Source organism: Conger conger, chromosome 15 (assembly GCF_963514075.1).
Source record: "Conger conger chromosome 15, fConCon1.1, whole genome shotgun sequence".
NCBI lineage: Eukaryota > Metazoa > Chordata > Actinopteri > Anguilliformes > Congridae > Conger > Conger conger.
Genome location: NC_083774.1, coordinates 36,366,002 through 36,387,124, shown reverse-complemented (window position 1 = coordinate 36,387,124; position 21,123 = coordinate 36,366,002). Strand labels below are relative to the sequence as shown.

General features: G+C 41.2%; 1 protein-coding gene across 1 annotated transcript in view; it reads left to right on the top strand.

Annotated features, from left to right (window-relative positions):
* Positions 1-6,784: 6,784 nt before the first annotated feature.
* LOC133111749 (uncharacterized) overlaps positions 6,785-21,123 on the top strand; it is a 28,188-nt gene continuing 13,849 nt past the window's right edge. Inside the window, exons 1-6 of the mRNA XM_061222319.1 lie at positions 6,785-6,921; positions 15,297-15,458; positions 18,093-18,283; positions 19,660-19,761; positions 19,927-20,065; positions 20,535-20,676. Coding sequence (XP_061078303.1) covers positions 15,345-15,458; positions 18,093-18,283; positions 19,660-19,761; positions 19,927-20,065; positions 20,535-20,676 — 688 coding nt within the window. The 5' untranslated portion in view covers positions 6,785-6,921; positions 15,297-15,344. The remainder of the gene's footprint in view (positions 6,922-15,296; positions 15,459-18,092; positions 18,284-19,659; positions 19,762-19,926; positions 20,066-20,534; positions 20,677-21,123) is intronic.

Here is a 21,123-nt window from a genome sequence, read left to right as displayed (position 1 = left end):
ATTGCAAATCTAATAGAGCTGGTACAGTACCAGTCAAAGTTTGGACACACCTTGCCCTTTTCTGGATTTTTTGATTAATGTTTTATTTCCACTGTTTGTGATGAAGCAATTCATATTTGGTGCAGATTCTCATATTTTATTAAACCATGCTTTTATACATTGTGGTTGCACCATGTAGTAATTCCAGCACTTTTTATACATAGCCCCCCATTTCAATGTTTGAGACAAATTAACAAAATGTAAAATAAAATAGTCATGTTTTGTATTTGGTTGTATATCCATTGCATAGCATGACTTCCTGATGTCTGTGACCTATCAACATCACCAGAGTCTGGATACCTTGTTCTCAGGTTGTCCTACTAAATACTAAAACTCTTTGCATTTGAATGGATCTCTATGGGAATTGGGGGGTGGGACTAGATTTGGCTGTAAATTATGTTGATACAGTATAGAACACATTTGTTGGCTAAATAGCTTTAAGTTATCAAGGGTCCGAGGTATCAAACCAGCCTCAAACAACCGTGCTGCTACTAGATATACAGTATCTACAATTCTTACATTGAGTTCAACAGGAAAATTAGTCTGGAGAAATGTCTCTTGTAGTATCTACAGCATATCTGGCAGCAGCAGGATGGTTTGAGGCTCATCTCATACCTCGGACCCTTGATGACTTAAAGCCATTTAGACAACAAATGTGTTCTATACTGTATCAACATAATTTACAGCCAAATCTAGTCCCACCCCCCAATTCCCATGGACAAAATGTGCTCCATCAAGATAAAATGTCTACTGTCAGAATTAATGGAACTCAATGTTCTATCTCCGCCCTTGTGTTACTTAATGGGTATACTGTTTTGTTATGTTGCATTAAATTACCATCATTTGTGATTGTAAGGGTTATGAATCTTCATCTCAAAATGTAGCGATGTGTGAATATAAGATAAGATATTTAAAAGTAAGTATCATAATTTGTGGTAAATATCAAGGTAAATACCACCTGGATAGAGTGTTTTTATTTTGTGTCTTATTTATAGACTCTTATTTTATTCAAGTGTGAAATCAAGGTTACTATAATTTTGTATATTTAGTGTACATGGAATGTTATAAAATTTACTTTTGTCACTCCCATAACAAAATTACGAGATCGATTACCTCACCAGTTTTAAAACCTGCAAATACAACAAAATCATTGATAGTGATGCAGAGTCAAGACAATGACCTCCATTAGCCTCAACAGATTCTTTTGGCCGATGACAGATTACATCATTTTGTACTGGTCAGGGAATGTGCATGGACTTTGCCTGAGCCCCATCCAGTAACAAAAATACAGTACATAACATAACAGAATGAGAGCAGGTCAGCCATCAATGCTCGCCTTTTTCTGCCACTAAACTAAATCTTAGTTTACCTAAAAGCTAGATGGCATCTAGCACTATATAGGTGATATAGGCTATAAAGGTCATTTTAGGGGACCAAAAGTAATTGGTCAGTTGGCATCTCCATAACTCCATAACCATTAACTATAGGTAAAAAACCTGAAAAGTTATCATTTAAAGGAAAAGAAAGCTAAGAATGCAGGATTTCTTTGCTAGCTTCGCTCCTGTGTTGACACACAAAAATGCGGTGTAATATGATTTGTAAAATATCTGCTTTAGTTTTCCACACAAGCCATTTATCTAGCTATTTAACTCACGTTATTTTTGTTTGTATTTAGCTAAATGTTAGTGGTGATGCTAGCCACTGCTGCTAACACCAGTGGATTTCAGTCCACTCTAGCCTGCCAGAACATAACATAAGCAGGCTCATAATCACCACATAAATTCATTGCTGACAACTCAAGTCTTCTGAAAGTCTGTGAGAGTTTTTTACATGGCATTACATTACATTATGGGCATTTGGGAGATGCTTTTATCCAGAGCAACGTACAACAAAGTGCATACCCATAACAAGGGACAAGTGAACTGAAAGACCCTAGAGGGAAGTACAATTTCAAGTGCTGAGGCTACAACAAAGATGGACCTATTTGATTAATCTGACAATGACAATCTAAAATCGTTTTCATACAGCACAGCGCGATGTAATGATTTACACTTAAGTACGAACAATAAACAGCTTACATAGCCAAACAAAACATCCTAGTGAACAGAAGTTATTACAAGTAATGACACACTATTGAGAACTACCAATCAATAAGAGATTACAGGGAGGTAAGGAGGGGCGGGGAGAGGTGCAGCTTGAAGAGGTGTGTCTTCAGTCTGCGGTGGTAAGAATCTCTGCTGTTCTGACCTCTACGGGGAGGTCGCTCCACCACCGTGGAGCCAGAACAGAAGGTAGTCGTGACCGGGAGGTGGAAGTGCGGAGAGGGGGAGGCGCCAGGCCTCCTGCGGCAGCTGAATGGAAGGTGCTGGAAGGCCAGCCAGGAGAGAGCTGCAGTAGTCCAGGCGGGACAATACCATCGCTTGGACCACGAGCTGGGTCGAGTAGGGGGTGAGAAAGGGGCGCATTCTCCGGATGTTGTATAGGAGGAATCTGCATGGCTGGCTTACCACCGCAATGTTCTTGAAGAGTCTGTTGTCTATCACCACGACGAGGTTCCTTGTACGGGCGACCTGTAGCGTAGCGGTTAATGTACATGACTGGGACCCGCAAGGTTGGGAGGTTCGATCCCTGGTGTAGCCACAATAAGATCCGCACAGCTGTTGGGCCCTTGAGCAAGGCCCTTAACCTGCATTGCTCCAGGGGAGGATTGTCTCCTGCTTAGTCTATTCAACTGTAAGTTGCTTTGGATAAAAGCGTCAGCCAAATGACATGTAATGTAATGGGTGAGTGAGGTATCCCCTTGGGAAATAGAGAAATCCAGAAGCGGAGAGGTTAGAGCAGGGATGAAGGGGAGCGGATAGAGCAGGAATGAAGAGCAGGAATGTAAGACTCGACCCAGTCTTACATGGGTCGAGCTTTAGATGGTGGTTGTCCATCCAGCTCTGGATGTCACTCAGGCAAGCAGAGATGTGGGCTGAAACCTGTGTGTCAGACGGTGAGAAGGAGAAGAAGAGTTGGGTATCATCAGCATAGCAGTGGTAGGACAAACCATGAGCCGTAATAACAGGGCATTTTGTGTAAAGGGAGAAAATAAGCGGGCCAAGGACTGTGGACTCTCTCATTGTTTTTTCTTTTCTCTATGCCTTGACTTCCAAAGGCAGTCAAAAGCCCAGAATCAAAAATTGATATGGAAAACTCTCTTATTCCTGCACTACGGAAGTGATTGAACCTACCTGAATAATCAGAAACACCTGTGACACCATTTGTCCCAAATGTTATGGCACCCTGAAATGGGGGGACTATGTAGAGACAGGGCTGTAATTCCTAAACAGATAATCTCATATGGAGGTAATACCCTCAAATTAAAATGGGCAGTGTACACTTTAACCTCATATGCATTATTTAATTACAAATCCAATGTGCTGGAGTACAGAGCAAAAACAACAGAAATTGTGCCACTGTACAAATACTTACACACAGCACTGTATGATTGGCACAAAGACAACACAGCTTATCACCTAAAGAACATCATACCTACACTGTGAAGCATGTGATTGAAAATTGCACCCTGAAACAGTACAGCCCTGGGCCGGTGAGACTTAAGGGGTTAATAACAACCACATATTATTCACGGGTTCAACACATTATTGATTCTGCTTATTGATTTTTTTTCTGCAGCAGCAATAGGCTACTGTTTCTGACAGAGAAAAATGACTGGACATTGCCAAACATAAAATGAGATAGAAATAGACTTGAAAAAAACATTTTTTGTTTTACTGAAAAAAAAAAAAAAGGTTTTCTGGTTAAATTATGTTCGTTCTACAGTCAACAGAGTAATTGCAGTAATAAACACCCTCAACACTGTTTACCCCACCCCTTCTCTGTGAACGCACTGAAGTTGAAACAATTAGAACCAATTTTCAACCAATGAGCTTGAATTGTTGCACAGCTATACAATGTTTTGGCCAGTGTCGGTCAGTCAACTGTATATTTTGAAACCCGAATTTAAGGGTGAGTCAACATGTCCGTGAGCCTTTTTCAATAATAGGAAGGGCTGTACAATGGTCTTGTAACACTGTTTTAACACAAAAGTCTTATCTATTGTACCTTTAATAGCCTAACGTTATATTTCCTTTCGGCAATGGTGCACTTTTCTTCAGCGATGATGCAGCTTTTAGTCACAGCAGGCAGTTTCTCAGCAACTGGGACTATTTTTTCTCCCGTTACCATTGTGTTTCATTCATTCATTCATTTATTCATTCATTATCCTAACCCGCTTATCCTGAACAGGGTTGCAGGGGGGCTGGAGCCTATCCCAGCATACATTGGGCGAAAGGCAGGAATACACCCTGGACAGGTCGCCAGTCCATCGCAGGGCACACACACCATTCACTCACACACTCATACCCACGGGCAATGTAGACTCTCCAATCAGCCTAACCTGCATGTCTTTGGACTGTGGGAGGAAACCGGAGTACCCGGAGGAAACCCATGCAAACACGGGGAGAACATGCAAACTCCACACAGAGAGGCCCCGGCCGGGACCTCCTTGCTGCGAGGCGGCAGTGCTACCCACTGCACCATCCGTAAAGTGTCTATGGCTGCATGACTTTGCCAAGTTAGCCGTGGTATAAGTGGGATAATACCCTATTATATAATGTGTATAATTCAGTTGAACAAAAGAACAGTACACTCATAGGTTACGCCAAACATGCAAATTGAACTGCATTCCACTGGGGTGACGCTTAGAAAGCGTAATGGCACACGCCCGACCGCTCAAGCTCTCCAAATTCCACACGTGTCTGAGGAGCGCAGGAAGCCCGGTGCAGCCAGGGTGACACAGGGATGGGATTAAGGAAATGTTATCGAACCTCATCTCTTTAACCGACCTGTAGCTATCATCTCATTTATGTATCTCATTCAAATGATTTTATCTGACTCCGACCGACATTAACCTTTCCGACATGTCTCTGTTAACAGTTATGCATAGATTGCCATGGCATGCAAACGAGGGCCTATGCTGTAGCCTCTCATCTTGCATAGCGTGGCTCTATACCGGAGCTGCCCAACCCTGTTCCTGCAGATCTACCATCCTGTACCACACCTCATTGGACAGCTAGAGATCTTGTTGAGCTGCTAATTAGTGAAGTCGGGTGTACCAAATTAAAGTTTAAATGAAAACCTACAGGGAGGTAAACCTTTGTACCCTTGCTCTATACGAATCAATGTCTGTGATTCTGTGATTAACATACAATGAATACAAATGTGTATCTTGTTTGTAAAGAAACGATAGGCAAGTGAGCACAGAATGTGTCCATTCAAAGCTCTCTGTGTGTGAACTTTCGTCTTACAATTTGTAACTGCATACATAAATTAAGACCAGTGAAAATCGGAGTGCACACAATACAGCACAGCACAGCAAAGCACAGTTCTAAGCTGAATAGGCAATACAATGCTGCATTTTATGATCTCATTTTATTAGACCGTTAAGTGCAAATATGTTGCCGAGGGTCACACTAACAAATCTTTATGACCCATTACAATTTCCTCAAATAGCATGAATCCAACCACCAAAGAATAACAAGACCATAGTTGATCAGGACCACATGATGCAAGGTACAAGTACGACAGAACAGCAATTAAATAACAACTGTTACCACTTCAACACCCACATACCTACACCTGTTGTGTTTTTTTTTTCCATTAAGTGCCCACTGTACCACAACAACAATGTCACTGACATGTTGCTGATAACATACAGCAGGGTCCAAAAAGTCTGAGACCACATTGAAAATATGGGAGTTATTTTTCATGTAATTGTGGAAATAGAAGGTTTTAGGATTTAGAACAATTAAATCACTTAAAATTACTTAAAAGCATTTACAAGAACTACTTGAAGACCAAAGAAGAGTGTTGACCTCAACCCCACTGAACATTTATGGGGGTACTTGAAGACTGACCAAAGCCAAGCATTCAGGAACATCCCAAGATGGTCTTTGGAACATTTTTGAATAATGCTGGGATAACATGGATCATCAGGTTTGGCACAAATGTGTGGAGTCCGTGCCAGCACACACACTGCCATTAATGCAAAAGGGGTACATACCAAATAGTAGGAAATTCATAAATTCATGTACATTTTTAAAAGATTCAACTTCTTGCTCAAATTGTTATGCTGATAATATCATTTGTAATGAAAAATGTTTTCAAAAATTACCAAAAACATTTTCACTAGTGGTCTCAGACTTTTGGACCCCACTGTAGTTGTTTAACAACACTACAATTCATTATCCCAAATTAGTACAGTATGTGGTGACCCTATAGTAGTATATGTACATTATAGTATGAGGTGACATTGGCTCAGGAGGTACGAGCAGTCATCTGGCAGTCGGAGGGCTGCCTGGTTGATCTTGCCCAGGGTGTCGAAGTGTCCTTGAGCAAGACACCTTACCCACAAATGCTCCTGACGAGCTTGTTGGTGCCTTGCATGGCAGCAATCGGAGTGTTTAAATGGGTGAATAAGAAGCATAAATTGTACAGCACTTGTACTGTCTACTGCCTCCTGCTGGCTCCTGGCTGGCACTGCGAACATTATTAGCATTCTTCTGGGAGGCTGGATTAACTTAATGCTGTAAACCACCCTACAGATCTAACTAAAGTAATTACTACTAGTTGAACCAGTTTTTCTTCCTTCTGGGAAACTTCAAATGTGGCGGAACTCCACTCTCCTCCCCTCTGCTTTCTTCCGAAAGCAAAAATTAACCAGAGGAGAAAAAAAGCTCAAACAGGTAGACTGTACATATCCGAGGAGCAGACAGAAATACCGTGAAGAGCAACAGGTGGACCGTAAGAGGAGAGAAACAGCCATAATCATCAGATCAGGTGGGTTTTTTATGTCACTGAAGAAAAAAACTGAGGTAGAGAATGTGATATTTATCTATATCTGCAGTATGACATCATTGCTTTGTGCCCTATTTGTGTGTGGATATTGCTTCCCTGTTTTTTCCCTGTATTTTTTCAACACCATCTCACATTTTGATTTCTACAGTGTAATGGCTTGATACTTTTTATGTTTTTACAGCAGTCATGTTAAGTGGGAGATTCAGCCTCCCTGTGTGTAGTCATGTATATTTATAGCTATTCATTCATTAGCAATGTTGTGTGAGCCTGTGTTAGCCATGTTGTGTGTGTGATCTTGTGTTAGTCATGTTTTATGTGATCTTGTGTTACCCATGTTGTGTGTGATCCTGTATTAGTCATGTGTGTGATCATTTGTTAGCCTAGTCTTGTTGTATGTGATCATGTATTAGCATTGGTGTGTTCATGCACAGCCTAAGTCATTGCAGTAAATCTCATATACAGTAAATAGATCAGTTGCCACAAAATGTGATATCCTTCTATCATTAAAGGTCAATTGATATTATATTGTTAAATAAGATAAATTCATATTTAGTCATTGACAATCAGGTCCACACTGCTGTGAAAGTATTTGCCAACTACCTGATTTCTTCTATTGCAGCATTTATCACAGTGTATGGTTTCAGATATTTATAGAAAGTGTACACTAAAAAATACTGGGTTGTTTCTGTAAACATATTGCTGGGTTGACATGCTGGGTTATAATTCTGGGATGATAATTCTGGGATGTTTGAGTTTGTTCGCTGGGTAACTTTGTGTTGATTTTTCCACAAATTCACCTTACTCTATGGCTGGGTTGTCCGGAACCCAGCTGCTGGGTCATTCTTCCGGCCTGGTGCCTCGAGCTAGGCAGCTTCAACAAACAATACTCTAAAGTTACAACAGAACAACCAGAGATGGACTAAGTGGCTTTCATGGTACATTAATAGAATATCTATCATTTCAGTCTTTACCTAATAATGTTAACACGTTATTTATAATGTATTATTTCAGTGAGTCAGAGTCTACATATTACTCGAATTACTTGAAAATGAAAACGAAACCTGAAGTAACCAAAGTAACTGTACAGACAGTTTAGAAATGTTTGGCTCATACTTCAGTTCAGCCTCGCTCCTGTGGTGTTTTGAGTGTTACATGAGGTAACCTCACTCGAGTAGCCAGAGGACTGTCGTGTGCCAGAGTGTGCCTGCCCGTCAAGCGCTGTCAGCTGCGGGGATAATGAGGTGAATGTGCGTTAGCTAAACGTTACTGAAAAGTATTATTGTATACTCACGTTAGCTAAAGTACTCAAGTCCTGAACAACAGCCAATGAGGCTTGTCAAGGGATTCTTTTATTTTTTTTTACTGCCGGTTTCATTAAAATGCATTCACAAGCAATGCTGCTCTTAGCTCCTTTTGTATGTGTTTGCATATGTGCTTCACTTAAAAAATTAAACATAAAAACAATAAGAATAATTATTATTAATAATAATAATAATAATAATAATAATAATAATAATAATAATCATTCATTTAACCCAGCAACGTAGTTATTTTAACTCAATATATGGGTCAAATGATCAACCCAACAGTCTGGGTTAAAACCATCTAACCCAGCTGTTGGGTCCGATCAACCCAAGGTGAGTTCTGTTTTTCAACCCAGCAGTGTAATAAAGTGTAAAGTGTAATCAAAGTTTAAAGGGAGCCTTGAGTATATATAAAACATTTTTTTTATTTTTTATTATTTCATGAAAATATATACAAACCAGCCATATCATCCATGTGAAAAGTGATTGCTCCCTTCGTTATTCAAACAAACAATTAACAAAATGTAATTGATTGGATTCAGCCGACACCCAGAAACTCAGTGGAAGTAGCTGGTCTTGTCGGACAGGGGGATTTTCTAATGTGGGCTTCTAGCACATTCTGTCACAGGGCTTGTATGGTTGGCAGGAAATTACTCAAAAGGAAATCGTCTAATAGGTATAGAACAAATCTGATGCTCGGCCAAATGGGCAAATTAGTGCTTCTGCCAAATGCCTAAATATTTGGGGACCACTCCTGTATCTAAAAGTGAGTCTAACTGCAAAAGAGAACCCCAGCGAAAATTCAGAGGCATGGATGGGGTTGATTTTGAAAGCATCACTTCAGTTATGTTGGCTTTAGCAAGCCAGGCTCCATGACCTGCAAGTTTATTTAGCTGAATGGCGTTGTGGACTGTAGTGTAGTATAATGAAAACGGTTTGAGGGGAATCGTGCTATTTACATGCTATAAAAGACATGTCAAAAACAAGTCTCTTCTTTCCCGAGTATTTGCGAGTGGGCCCCCCATTGTTTTAGAACAGGGGGGCACAACGCCACTCCTGGAGGGCTGGTCTGCGAGCTGGTTTTTGTTCCAACCAATTACCATTATTTCTTTTTTCAACAGCTCTAGAAATGATGTTGGTTCACTCCTGTACTTGAGCACAGTAACTTTGTATCTTTAGGATACACTTATCTGATCAAGACATTATTTTGCTAATTAAATAGTTAAGAGCAGAAGTTGACATACAATCCTGAAGCAGATAAGCCCGTGCTGTGCACCCCTGGTTTAGGACGAAGGAACATCGTATAGCCTTTATTTATTTATTTATTTATTTATTTTTGTATTAGACCTTTAACTATGTCATGGTCAGCTAGTGCTGACTGGAGGTTTTGATTATAGGGGTAAGAACATTCACCCAAAACCCTTGAGAAAAACTGGTAGTTAGATAATCCACAAGGACTGAATTGGGATAATTTATTAGAGCCTAGGGCAGAGTGGACACATTAACTGGAGTAGAAGGATACTTTAGGATCCTTGCATACACTCGTATGTAAATATTTTGGGCACCCCTGGTTTACATGTCTGTTACAGCGAATCTGTACGTGGGGGAAAGCAAACCTGAATCGTAATTGTTACGGTTAAGTTAAACATGCAACCTTTGCGCATATTCTAATGCAAGATCTACATACAAATGCTGATTGGTTGATAGAGCAATGCATTACCGTCCTCTCTGTGATTGAACTTTCATCTCACTTCCAAAGAAATTCTAGAAGAGATAAGGGCAAAACAGATTTTCACTGTAAGTGCATCATACCATCCAAATGGCAGTGTGAGGATGCCATCACCATGTGGTTGGCATGATGCTTTTACTGTGAAATGCTGTGTCTTGCTGCCTCTGGACTTGCCATTATCAAAGAAACCATGAATTTTGGTCTGTACTAGAAAATGAATTTAGTTCATCTGTCATTGAACTAAAACTGAAGCATAATTGGGTTATGCAGCAGTCACTAAGACAATGATCCAAGACGCAAATGCAAGTTCATATCTAAATAGCTGAAAATATATGTTTTGGAGTGCCCTTGTGAAAGTCCTGATATTAACTTAATAGAGATGCTGTGACCTGAAATGTTGGAACACAAAGCAATTTGTCTGAGTTAAAGCAGTTCTGCAAAGAAGAGTGGGCCAGAATCCTCCCTCAGCGATGTGAAAGGCTGATATCAAATTTTCAGATTGCAGTTGCGCTGCTAAAATTTCTGCAAACAGTTAAGTTTAAGGGGGCAAGTATTTTTTGCACATGCATGATATTGGTGTTTAACTTTTTCAATTATTTAAATTATTATGTTTGGGGTCAATTTGACCACATTCAGTGTTTTACATCTCTTAAAAATCAGTTAACCATTTTTTATATTGATACTGTATGATTTTTTACATTTTCTAATTTGGTGGGAGTATAAATGCAATAAACATACTGCTATGCAAAATGCTGTACCAACTTTGCATACAAATGTGTCGTGCAGTGTTATTCTGACCCTAAAAAAAATTAAATCTTAACATAATGGGAGGGTTAAATAAATGAAATAATCATTTAAAAAACATGTTTTGTGTTTAATCAGGTTCCCTTTGTCTAATTTTATATTTTGTCTAAAGATCTGAAACCATTCCATGTGGCAAATACACAATAATAGAGGAAATCAGGTTGGGGCAAATACATACTTTTTCACAGCACTGTAACCATTTGAATTACAGTACATTTTTTTGTTTTGTTTGCTCAGCAGTCTATTTTGATCTATTTGGATGTTCATGTATTTTTCTTTTTAACTAAAAAGGTGTCTAGCAGCACATTATTAGGAACGTTATTATACCTATTTATTTGTGTGATTATCTAATCAGCCAATTGTGTGGCAGCATTGCAATGCATACAGTAGGAGCTGCAGGTCAGGAGCTTCAGCTAATGTTCAACCATCAGAATGTGGAAAAAATGTATTTGACCGTGGAATGATTGTTGGTGCCAGACAGGGTGGTTTGAGTATCTCAGAAACTGCTGATCTCCTGGAATTTTTACATACACTAGACTCTAAAGTTTGAAAAAAAATTTAATCCAGTGAGCAGCAGTTCTGTGGACAGAAACGCCTTGTTAATGACAGACGTCAGAGGAGAATGGCCAGACTGGTCAAAGCTGACAGGAAGGTGACAGTAACACATAGACATTATAACAGTGGTATGCAGAAGAGCATCTCTGAAGACACAACATATTATAACTCTAAGTGGACAGGCTACAGTGTAGCGGTTAAGGTAAATGACTGGGACATGCAAAGGTCGGTGGTTCTAATCCCACTGTAGCCACAATAAGAATCGCACAGCCGTTGGGCCCTTGAGCAAGGCCCTTAACCCTGCATTGCTCCAGGGAAGGATTGTCTCCTGCTTAGTCTGTACGTCGCTCTGGATAAGAGCGTCTGCCAATAATGTAATAATGCTACAGCAGTAGAAGTCTAACGAATAAGTCTAATAAATACATAATAAAGTGCTCACTGAGTGTATATTGTCCATTATATTGTGTACATAATCCAATTATGAACCTAAAACCTAGAAAACCTAGTCAGAAAACTCACTGAGAAATGGTCCAATTGAAACTTGGGATTTTTAAGAATAAGTCCAGACACATGAAAAGGGACAGAAATATGGGCTGTCCTGGAGAAAGCAGGACATCTGGTCACCCTGTAATTACCTTTGAGTCCAAAGAACAGATTTACAAAAGGGTCCTGTCAATAGGCCCAGGAGTAGTCTTTTTACTTCCTTGTCAAATACGATCAAGATGAGTGGAGCAGAATGACAGCAGTTTTACATCAGCACAATGTACTGTAGGGGTGCACCTGAACCTGAATACCGATTCGGAAATGCAGTACATATAATGCAAGATATTTTTCCTTTGGAGTTAAACAATGAGGTACGGATACTCTAAGGATAATTTAAACACAAGGCAAAAATACAATAAACTGTGTATTACTGTTCAGTAACCTTTATTTATTTCTTTATTTTTGTGAACAATTACTTTATTGGCAATTAGCAGACACATAAGAATACAAAGGGGCTCCTTAGGCCCGGAGAGCTGAACGTAATCTTAAATAAAAGAAAAATGAAGACCCTGGCAGATTAAAGACAGAGCTGTTGAAAGGCAATCCTACCATCTGAGTTAAATATGTTTTTAAAAGTGTCAATACCTTTTGCTGACCATTTGCTGACTGAAATGGCTTATTACCTGAGGTGATGTTTTTATTCTGCCATAATGGTGTGTTAAGATGCCATTTCCAATTACCACCAATTCGTTTTTCCACTAGTTTAAAATTTGCTATTGTGTGTGTAATAATTGGCCCAAAAAGTAACATGGATTTCTGAATGGATAAGCCAGAAAATAATACATCTTGGAATCTGGACGGATTAACTATGTCTTCCTCGATTCCTCTCTGTGAGGTGAGAGATGTCTGGTTCGTCCATGCTCTAAGTGGGCACAACTAAAAGGACTGGTGGTAAAGCTTAAAGTCAGCTAGTGACGGTCCCCCGTTGTGTTTGGAGCGCTGTAAAAATATAAAGCGTATCCTCGGATGTTTACCATTCCATATGTATTAACAGAGAAGTTTGTCAATTATACCCCAGTATCTCACCGGTGTGGACAGCGGAATCATCATGTTTAGAAAATGAATACGCTGTCAAACATTCATTTTCACAATCGCGAGTCTTGCTTGCATAGAAGCAGGCACCCTGGCCCAAACAGTCAAATTTTGTTCAATCTCTCTGTATATCCTCTGATAGTTGAACCAGCCCATGTAAAGACGCTTGTATATCGATGCCCAAGTATGTTAATTGGGATTTCGTTTCTTTATTTTCTAAATGCTTTCCATGCAGTGTTACATACTAGGTTTATGTTGCATAAATACTAGTACCTTGCAGGGATATACTACACTTTAGGACAACACTACATTTTATTAGACTTTTTAGACTTATTGATCTTCTTCTGCCGTAGCCCATCGACTTCAGTGTGTTGCGTGTTCAGAGATGCTCTTCTGCATACCACTGTTGTGTGGTTATTTGAGTTACTGTCGCCTTGAACCAGTCTGGCCCTTCTCCTCTGACCACTCTCATTAGCAAGGTGTTTTGCTGCTCATTGGATGTTTTTTTGTTTTTCACATCATTCTCTATGTGAGACTGGTGTGTGTGAAAATCCCAGGAGATCAGCAGTTTCTGAGATACTCAAACCACCACGTCTAGCACGTCATTCCACGGTCAACGTCACTTAGATCACATTTCTTCCCCATTCTGATGTTTGGTCTGAATAACAACTGAACCTCTGCATGTGCATGCATTGAATTGAGTTGCTGCCACATAACTGGCTGATTAGATATTTGCCTTTACACGTGTCATTAACACGTGTCACTAACACTGTTTAAGAAACTGGGTAGGGCATTCCCCAAAAGGCAAATATGTTCTCTCTCTTTGCATCAGCTAATCCTTTGGTATTTTGTTGTGCTGGTGATTGTAATGGTGTTTATGCATGCTTATAGCGAGTGAAGTCACAGCTGAAACCGTGACAGCACATTGCTGGTGCTATCTTGTTCACTGGTGAACTTCAGTCAGTCTGTCACCATCTTTTCCTCTCTTTTTTTTTCAAAACAATTCATTTTGGAATCATAAACAATTAAAATAAATTATGGAATGACAAAGCAGAAATATTGGAATGAATATCAGTAAAGAACGCCATCTCTTACAGCCGAACGGGGTTGGAGTATGATCTAAGGATATTAAAACCAGAGAATGGTCTGAAAGCAGCATGGGTAATATTTAGGATTGGGAGACACATTGGAGGATAACAAGGGAGAATGTATTCAATGTATGAGTGACTTTGAGGGTGAACCAAAAAAATATATTTTATGTGCGTGCCAGATAAATAATATTTCAGTCTTGTCGAAACGTTTTGACTTTTGACATAATGAGAGGACGACCAGCAGAAGTTCAAACCACACTCCAAAATTGACATACCTGTACAAGTGTATAAATAAAAAAATAAATTTTAAGAGTCTCAATTTAATACTATCAAATAAAGAGGGGGTGAAGATGCTTGGAGCATAGATTGCAAAAACACATTTTTGAGTGATTAATATAAATGGATGTACAGTATAACGAAATGTCCCCCGTTAAATTTCCTCTTAACCAGTATTAGATTTGTTTTGCACAGATGAAAAATAGATGACCTGATGAAATTTGTTTTGGAATCCTTTAACATCCGCCATCTTAAATAGACTTTTCTGAAGAATTTCCAGGTGCGCATTTTTATAAATCTGAAATATTCAAGAATTTTTCTTATCTTTATAGGAGAGCTGAGTCCTTTGAGAGTTAGAATATTAATGTTGACCATGACCTCTACAAGACTTAATGACACTTGGACAAGGTTGGAATTGTAAAACATACACAAAAAAGTAAAAAATTAATTTAATACATTTTATTGACAGATACAGACACAATTGAAAAGGAATCAAAACACCATAACAGAAAATAATGATGTGTGATGTAACTGCTGTAGTTGTAAGGAACAGAAATATGGAATTCATTGTTCAAAAAAGGGCTGCAGCCAGATTAAATAAAATGACACCAGTATGCCAGCAGTAAGAATTACTCAGAGGCCCCGGATTACTACCACTAATTGGGGAACACCCTGCAAACTAATATAGAAATTACTCAAAGATATTCATAAATTAAACCTACTGCCATGTCTGAATGCTTTTATGCACTGAGCTGCTGCTGCATGATTGGCTGAATAGACATTTGCATTCAAGAGCTGGTGTACAAGTCCGCCACAGGCACTGGGTAGGGCATTCACCTAGGGGCAAAGGTGTTGGTATTTATATGTGCTGTTGATTGTGACGGTGTCTATTTTTCACATGCTGACGTGAGTGATGTCAGGTGACAGGGTGACGGCAGCAGAAACCCTCCCTGACAGCCCATCCCTGCCGTTTGCATATGAGCTGGTGAGCGTGTTATCTCACACTCTGTCCCTTCCCTCCAGTGTCCCAGCAGGCTTTGCAGTTGTCTCCGTGTCCTGGCGCGCGGCTGGATGTGGTGCTGGGCCGCAGCGGTGGTCCTGGGGCTCGCCTCGTGGGGTCCCGCCTGCGAGGCATCGCTCCTGGGAGCGGTGGTGACTCTGGAACCTTTAATCATGGGGAAGGAGGTACACTTACAACTTCCATCCATCCTTATTATCTTAACCCGCTTATCCTGAACAGGGTCACAGGGGGGCTGGAGCCTATCCCAGCATACATTGGGCGAAAGGCAGGAATACACCCTGGACAGGTCACCAGTCCATCGCAGGGCACACACACCATTCACTCACACACTCATACACTCATACACTCATACACTCATACCTATGGGCAATTTAGACTCTCCAATCAGCCTAACCTGCATGTCTTTGGACTGTGGGAGGAAACCGGAGTACCCAGAGGAAACCCACGCAGACACGGGGAGAACATGCAAACTCCGCACAGAGAGGCCCCGGCCGACGGGGATTCGAACCCAGGACCTCCTTGCTGTGAGGCGGCAGTGCTACCCACTGCACCATCCGTGCCGCCAAACTTAAAGCTTGCAAAATAATTTGTTTTTCAGTTGATGCTGTTACACAAATCGACTTACAGTTGATTAGACTAAGCAGGAGAAACGAGGGGCTAAGGGCCATGCTTGAGGGCCCGACAGCTGTGCAGATGTTATCGTGGCTACAATTTAACCACCAACCTTTCTGGGTCCCAGTCATGTACCTTAACCATGAGGCTATCGTAGCTACAGGCTACAATAGGCTACAGGCTGCCCCCTAATGTATCACCACTTTTTCGATTACAGTGTTCGGACAAACATAAAGTTACAGTCCATGCTTCTATGGCAGTCACTCAGATTTCCCATTGTTACTTTTTTCGTAACAATGTTTGGATACATACCAACGATACTGTCCACAGTTCATGCCAGGACATGGTAGTCACTCAGAGCACCAGTACAAGGAGAATGACTGATGACACACACTCAGTTACTGAGATTTTTGCACTGCAAAACGTGACTGTCTTAACAAATGTTTTAGTCTTGGTATAAGACATAAGAATAATAATAAAATAAAATAAAAAATAATCTGTAAAAAAATATTCTATTCCTAAGACTCTATTGTCTGCAAAAAAAATTCCCTGAGAGAATTTGGAAGGTTCAGCAAACTACACGGGCAACATTCCGTACTGTGCACATACAACATTCCATTCCATTTTATGACGAATCCTAATCTGCCCCAGGCTGTGCGCCTGAGTTTAAAGACATGCTGAAATCAAAATATTCCTCAATTTAATAAATTCTTCATAAGCAATTAATAACGTAAAATTGTAATGCTTGTACATTTTCACACCAATTAGAAATTAAAATTTTCCATCCACTTTCTGGAAAACAAGATTTTATTAAATTTGAAGTCATTGAGGACCAGTGGGTGGGGTATGTGTCGATAAAACAGAATGTTCCGTTCCCCTCCAATCCTTTTCACACAGTGGCACGCATCCTCATTTCACTCCCAGTCCCTCGAAAGATCAGTTTCAGTTGTGTAAACTTGATATCGTGGAAGCTAGTGCTGCCTTAACTCCTGCTTCAGCTTTAAGTGCTGGAAGGGCTTGTTCCTGCTCCACTCCACCCAACTGGATCATCAGTGTGGGGTGGGGAGGAGATGCAGGTAGCTAGACAATCCTCTAGAGAAAAGGACATGGACACTACCTTGGCACAGCTTGACAACAGCTACTTCTAATTGGAGCTTGATAGCTAAGCGTTACACCATACAAGTCCACCATTATACCTGTGGCTGGTGGGTGCCCTCTATGGCAGCAAATCACCATTGGTGTGTGTGTGCGTGTGTGTGTCTGTGTGTGTGAATGGGAAGCATCAATTGTACAGTGCTATATAAATGCAGAATATGGATTCTTTAACCCTCACACAAATAACCTGCCCAATGCAGGAATCTTACTGTATATCATCAGGTCACATGCAAATACACGCATGCTCGTTAAAATATTCAACAGATAATAGCTTAATCATGACTTGAGGAACTAGTTTTTTTGCACAGCTATGCAGGACTTTTGGACACCACAGCCATGCATATCCACACCTGACAAATGCAACCACTTAGCCTGTTAACTCTTGCCTCTCCTGATGGGTGGAGTAAGGGGGCAAGAAAAGGAGAAAAGGAAGGGAAAAAGAGGAGAAAAATTAACGGATTGGAATGTGTATCTCTTCCATGCGTCCTAAGGAGGGAAGGACAGGACATGAAGATTGGAACGAACCCTAGGAGCTGTGCAGAGTACACTAAAGCCATGACTGACTTCCACTAAAGCCATGACTGACTTCCACTAAAGCCATGACTCTCTTCCACTAAAGCCATGACTCTCTTCCACTAAAGCCATGACTCACTTCCACTAAAGCCATGACTCTCTTCCACTAAAGCCATGACTCACTTCCACTAAAGCCATGACATGGAAATTCAAGTATTCCGCTTTTCTTTCTTCCATGAAAGTGAAATGTTGGACACATCCTCAAACTCTGCCCCATGCAAATATCTCCCTTCCCTTCTCTTTTCACCTTCTAATTATGTACCAGCAATGCACTTAAAATGCCATGTTGTGTCATTTGTTGAAGTTGACTGCCTGTGTGTCTCAATAGGCTCCTTGCTGGAGGTAGTATACAGTATACGGTCAGCTATATTTTGATGACATCATAAAAAGGCATAAAGTTTTGGCAGTTCTCCTGGAATGCATAGATTTGCCCCCATGCGGTTGGTCTCTCTCGGTAGGTAAGGGCACATACCAGTGTGCTAGCACCGGAGCCATGTCCATCCCTGCAGGACATTGTGTGTGAAGGGACCAACTGCGTCACCCATATGACCTCTGACCCCATCAGCGGGCAGTACCCTGCCCCCGGCTGGTGCCTCCGGCAGTGGCAGAGCGTCGTCCCCTTCAACCACACATCTCACCAAGCACTGGGGTATGTAGGACACCTCACCAAGCACTGGGGTATGTAGGACACCTCGCCAAGTACTGGGGTATGTAGGACACCTCACCAAGCACTGGGGTATGTAGGACACCTCACCAAGCACTAGGGTATGTAGGACACCTCACCAAGCACTGGGGTATATAGGACATCTCACCAAGCACTAGGGTATGTAGGACACCTCACCAAGCACTAGGGTATGTAGGACATCTCACCAAGCACTAGGGTATGTAGGACACCTCACCAAGCACTGGGGTATGTAGGACATCTCACCAAGCACTAGGGTATGTAGGACATCTGACCAAGCACTAGGGTATGTAGGACACCTCACCAAGCACTGGGGTATGTAGGACACCTCACCAAGCACTAGGGTATGTAGGACATCTCACCAAGCACTGAGGTATGTAGGACACCTCACCAAGCACTGGGGTATGTAGGACATCTCACCAAGCACGCGGGTATGTAGGACATCTGACCAAGCACTAGGGTATGTAGGACATCTCACCAAGCACTGGGGTATGTAGGACATCTTACCAAGCACTGGGGTATGTAGGACACCTCACCAAGCACTGGCGTATGTAGGACAGTGCTGTCAATCACTCAGGGATAATGATCACTGTTAATACTGATCATGCTCATTCACTGCTACAATAACACTGATTATACACATCCACTGCTGCTATAAGACTGATTATAATCCAAAAAAGTTATGTATTTGAGCCAGGTCTGTATAATACTCACTGCTGTTATAACATTGATAATAACCATACACTGCTACTGTAACACTGACAATACTCTATAACATGGATAATACTCACTGCTGCTATAACAATGATTATACTCATTCTAACGGGTACTTTGGGGTGTTCATCACAGATGAAATACTCAGTCAGCTTAAGTTGAGGACCGCACATGCCATCGATTATTATGTGGCAATAGCATCATCTGTCATACAGTGGAATCACCATAACAGGGCGGTATAGAATGAGTTCTTAAAAAGTCTGAAAATACTTAATTTATATTCAGCATTGAGTGAGGTTTCTAGATAGCAAAGATTTATATTCAGCAGTACAGGAGGTTTCTAATTAGCACATTGATGTGTGTATGGCTTTAAAAATGCATATGTATAAAACAATTGCATACACATGAAAGACAAAAGCACGGGCAGAAGGTAGCCATTCACTATGCGCTAGCTGAATAAGGAGTGGTCGGTGAATGTCCTGCTGAATTGTGAGCAGTTAACAAACAACTTGTATTTGTTGAATAGGACCGATTATGGAATCTCCTGTATTTGTAGGAGCTGTTATTGATTGTCAGCATCTTGTGTCCTCTAGTCTCTAATCCCTTATTCGAGTCTCACTCATTCCTAGGGGCACAGATGTGATTTTATCATCGTGGGCAGGCCTTTCAGTTCGCCCTGACAACATGAGACTCAACCAACCACCAATTGCTGCCCTGCTGCCCCCTCTCAGGTATCCCAAAGCGGCCATTAACAACATAAGTAAACAATATGTTGCTTAAACTATACCATAAATTGTCACTTTTGTTGGGAAATACATCAAATAATACTTGGGTATACCAAAATATACACATTATGTGTGTGTGTGTCTGTGTGCGTGTGTGTGTGCGTGCATCAGGGTCAGTGTAAACTGTTTACAGAAGTTTTACCTGAGCGTGCTAGACCTGGATGGGGATCGTGTTCGCTGTCGCTATGGGGACGCAGAGCGGAAGGAGTGTCTAAGCTGCTTCAGGCACAAATTCCTGCAGCTGGACGAGGTGAGCCGCACACTCACCATGACTCGGCCATGACTCTCACCTGCCTACTTAACTGCAGCTACGCAGCCATGACTCTCACCTGCCTACTTAACTGCAGCTACGCAGCCATGACTCTCACCTGCCTACTTAACTGCAGCTATGCAGCCATGACTTTCACCTGCCTACTTAACTGCAGCTACGCAGCCATGACTCTCACCTGCCTACTTAACTGCAGCTATGCAGCCATGACTCTCACCTGCCTACTTAACTGCAGCTACGCGGCCATGACTCTCACCTGCCTACTTAACTGCAGCTATGCAGCCATGACTCTCACCTGCCTACTTAACTGCAGCTATGCAGCCATGACTCTCACCTGCCTACTTAACTGCAGCTATGCAGCCATGACTCTCACCTGCCTACTTAACTACCTGCGATTGCACAGTTTACCATTCCAACACTTTCCTATGTCAATTTCCCCTTGCTCTTGTAGGAAAATTGTGTGCTGGTTTATGACGGTCTTGGAGAGGCAGGCCAGTACATTGTGGAACTGATGGTGGAGGATTTTCTCAGAAATGAGGTTAATGGGATGAGCAATGCCCTGAGCTCCACCCCGCTGCAACTGTCAATCACAGGTAACTCCACCCACTGCTCTTCTTCTACTTCCAATACTATTACTACTACCAATACTACTACAATTACCATTGCTACTACTACAGTACATTACATTACATTAATGGCATTTGGCAGACGCTCTTATCCAGAGCGACATACAACAAAGTGCATACCAATAACCAGGAATAAGTGCGCTGAAAGACCCTAGAGGGAAGTACAATTACAACTGCTACCTGTACAGCAAAGATAAGGACCAGGGCCTATGTAAATTTCTTCTTTTTTTTTTTTTTAAACGAACAAATAAACGAACAAACAACAAAGCAAAAGTGACCAAACTTAACTATCCAAACACTGCTTACCTAGCCAACTAAAAATACCGATACACAAAGTAAATCACAAAGACAACAATTAAGGTTCACAGGGAGGTAGGGAGGGATGTGGAGAGGTGCTGCTTGAAGAGTAGGACC